The sequence below is a fragment of the Salvelinus sp. IW2-2015 genome, linkage group LG22, assembly GCF_002910315.2.
Source record: "Salvelinus sp. IW2-2015 linkage group LG22, ASM291031v2, whole genome shotgun sequence".
NCBI lineage: Eukaryota > Metazoa > Chordata > Actinopteri > Salmoniformes > Salmonidae > Salvelinus > Salvelinus sp. IW2-2015.
The window spans coordinates 18,886,956-18,891,069 of NC_036862.1; the positions used below are offsets into that span (position 1 = coordinate 18,886,956).

Below are 4,114 nucleotides of genomic sequence, written 5' to 3' on the forward strand. Positions count from 1 at the left end.
ATGGAGAACTCACAACACAAGTCAAGCTCTTTTATCTCTTTGGCTTACAAGAGACATTTAACAACAAATCAGGTCTTTTATCTTGCTCTTATCACATATCTTCTCATCATCACTGTGAATCTGACTCTGATCATAACAATCATTCAGGAGAAAGGCCTCCATGAGCCCATGTATATCTTTCTGTGTAGTCTATGTGTCAATGGATTGTATGGAACCGCTGGTTTCTACCCCAAGTTCTTACTGGACCTTCAGTCAGATGTTCAGGTGATATCTTATGGTGGATGTTTGACTCAAGCCTATGTAATATACACATTCGTAATATGTGAAATGTCTACTCTAACAGTGATGTCTTATGACAGGTATGTGGCAATATGCAGACCACTACTATACCATACCATTGTGACATCTTTAACTGTTAGAAAGTTACTCTTACTTTCTTGGTGTTATCCTTTATTTATATCACTCATAGCAGTTATTTTAACCGCCAGGATTCCTTTGTGTGGATCTCGCATTGATAAGATCTTCTGTGACAATCCATCTATACTGAAACATGCATGTTTACCCATTACCATCAATCAGATTTTGAACAAATGTATAATAGTGGTTCATGTTTTACAGCTACTTTTCATTGTATTTTCTTATGGTCAGATTGTAAGGAATTGTGTAAAGTCAGCTAAAGGAAGAACTAAGTTCACACAGACTTGTGTGCCACATTTAATAACAATTGTTATTTACATCACAGTGACCCTGTTTGACACGTTGCAAGGGTGGAATAATGTAAATATTACGCTAAATATGCGTAACGCAATGGCCGTACAATTCCTTGTTATACCACCTGTCTTAAACCCTGTCATATATGGACTTAACCTCAAGCAGATTCGAAGGGCAGTTTTTAGAAAGTGTAATGCACAAAAAATCATTGATATGAAACGTTAGTTACATAATCCTACACAACAGGGAGACTTCCTGATCTCAGAAGTCAACAAAAAAAAGTTTGAGGTGGGTTTAGAAGTGTAGGGGGGGGGGACATAACCTGGAAGTGGGTCTGGGGGTCCTCCCTAAATTTCTGGGGCATCTAATGCTAATTTCCTGCATTTCTACTAGTGCTGTAGACAACAACAACAAAAATCTTGGTCGATGAAGCGTAGTCTTTTCTTTTGACCAATCAATTTTGTCTACATTTTAAAACTGTATTTTCATTATAGACACAGTTTACCATTTCACCAACCTGCGAGAGAGTTATGCTTTTCATAGGCACATTTTCATGGAACAGTTTGATTTACTTTATCTTTGTATCTCAAATCATTGTCTGTGGTAATCTGTATCTACAATATAATATTACATTTAATTGGATACAAATCTAAAAGTAACTGTTATTGCCACTGCCGACTAATGTAAAAAAAGCCTACATAAAGCCAACACATAAAACATTGCAGGCTGCAGTCAGAAAAATTCCTGATAAATATAATAATCCTATAAATCACATTGGCTACGCATGACTGTCTGCAATGACTCTAAACATTGTATCAAACTATCAAACTGGGTCAGGTATTTTATGACGTTTCCTCTGGATAAGAGCATTCATTTTTCCCTTTCATGCCGATGGTAATCGAACGGAGAAAGATGGAAATATTATTCAAAATCTATTGAAAGGAACTATTGGTCATTCTCATTAATTATAAAACGACTTTGTTTCCTTGCTTGTTTGAGGTGAAGAAAAATACTTTGATTCGCTCCACAGCTCATTAGTAGGTGGGAGTTATGACATTCAGAAATACTATCAGACATCACCAAATGGGCAGCATGTAATAGGCCTACATTTTGACGCAGGCCGGTAGCTAGTCCTACTTCTATATGGGTAATCAGGTGTCATGACTTGCCTTTTTGAGTTAAGATCAATTAGAATGCCAGATCCCCCTCTCTCTCTCTCTCCCCACAGTTTTATGATGGTGGAAATACCTGCGGGAAAAACTCTCTCTCCATCTTTAGAAATGGGAGTTAAATACCTTTGTTACACAGAGAAGAAGTTTGCAGTACGGTAACATCAAAAGGTTGAATAATGAAACAATATTCTGTCATCCAAACAGTTGGAAGGGTCTAGTGGGTACTTAAGAACAATTATGTCAATAGTTGTTGTTTTGGGATGTCATTAAGGACGGTATACAACATACAGTGGGGGACAAGTATTTGATACACTGCCGATTTTGAGGTTTTCTACTTACAAAGCATGTAGAGGTCCTTAATTTTTATCATAGGGTACATCTTCAACTGTGAGAGACGGAAATCTAAAACAAAAATCTGAAAAATCACATTGTATGATTTTTAACTAATTAATTTGCATTTATTGCATGAACAAAGTATTTGTCACCTACCAACCAGTAAGAATTCCGTCTCTCACAGACCTGTTAGTTTTTCTTTAAGAGCCTCCTGTTCTCCCATATCCTTACCTGTATAACTGCAACTGTTTGAACCGTTACCTGTTAAAAACACCTGTCCACACACTCACAAATCAAACAGACTACCAACCTCTCCACAATGGGCCCATAAGACCAGAGAGCTGTGTAAGGGACATCAGGGATAAAATTGTAGACCCTGCACTAAGGCGCTGGAGGGTCTACAGGACAATACGCAAGCAGCTTGGGGACGGCAACAACTGTTGGCGCAATTATTAGAAAATGGAAGAAGTGAAGATGAGTCAATCACCCTCGGTCTGGGCTCCATGCAAGATCCACCTCGTGGGGCATCATGATCATGAGAAGGTGAGGGATCAGCCCAGAACTACCGGCAGGAACCTGGTCATGACCTGAAAGAAGAGCTGGACCACAGTCTCAAAAAACCTTATAACACACTACGCCGTCATGGAATTAAAATCCTGCAGTGTCAAGGTCCCCCTGCTCAGCCCAGCGCATGTCCGGCCGTCTGAAGTTTGCCATGACCATCTGGATGATCTCCGAGGAGGAATGGGAGAAGGTCATGTGGTCTGATTAGACAAAAATAGAAGCTTTTGGTCTAACTCCACTTCGCCTGCTTTGGAAGAAGAAGAAGGATGATGTTTATCAACCCAGAACACCATCCCAACCGTGAAGCATGGAGGTGGAAACATCATTCTTGGGGATGCTTTCTGCAAAGGGACAGGACGACTGCAGTTGAGGAGGAGGATGGATGGGGCCATGTATCGCGAAGATCTTGGCAACAACCTCCTTCCCTCAATTAAGAGCATTGAAGATGGGTCCGTAGCCTGGGTCTTCAGGCAGAACACGACCCAACCCACAGCCAGGGCAACTAAAGGGTGGCTCCGTAAGTAAGCATCTCAAGGTCCATGAAGTGGCCTAGCCAGTCTCCAGATCTGAACCCAATAGAAATCTTTGGAGGGAGCTGAAAGTCCGTATGCCCAGCGACAGCCCCGAAACCTGAAGGATACTGGAGAAGGTCTGTATGGGAGGAGTGGGCCAAAATCCTGCTGCAGTGTGTGCAAACTGGTCAAGAACTACAGGAAAAAAAACGTATGATGCTCTGTAATTTGCAAACAAGGTTTCTGTACCAAATATAATTCTTCTTTTCTGATGTATAAATACTTATGTATGCCAAAATAAAATGCAAATTAATTACTTACAATCCACATTGGATCTGGATTTTTGTTTAGATTCGTCTCTCACAGGTTTGAAGTGTACCTATATCAAATTACAGACCTCTAATGTTTGTAAGTAAGGAAAACCTGCAAATGGCAGTGTATCAAATACTTGTTCTCACTGTAACTGTATCTCTGTGTATATTTCCGAGTTGTCAGGTTTTATCATCCAATGTTGTGAAACTTTATAGAATTAATAATGGAACTATTTGTGAGAAGATGAAATGTGATCTTGACCTTCTAAAATGAGAACATTGTTTTATTCATGTAAAGTTTATCCAGTCAGTTATCATAACCACTGAGCACAGACATTATGCAAGCGTAATGGACGACTTTCCCAAGTATTTTAAAAGGATCGCTGAAGATTAACAATATTCGAACCAAAACCGTGGGTTGCTGCCGGTGTGTGAAAGTGGTTCCACTGAATACATTACAAATGGTTTTAAAACTACAAGACCAGAAAAACGTAAGACAACTCTAAACTCA

The 4,114-nt window shown here is 39.7% G+C and overlaps 1 protein-coding gene across 1 annotated transcript; it reads left to right on the forward strand.

Annotated features, from left to right (window-relative positions):
• LOC111949803 (olfactory receptor 6N1-like) lies at positions 1–2,988 on the forward strand. Its single transcript, XM_023967150.2, has 2 exons — positions 1–901; positions 2,900–2,988. The coding sequence occupies exons 1-2, from the start codon at positions 1–3 to the stop codon at positions 2,986–2,988; spliced, it is 990 nt and encodes a 329-aa protein (XP_023822918.2).
• Positions 2,989–4,114: the final 1,126 nt, after the last annotated feature.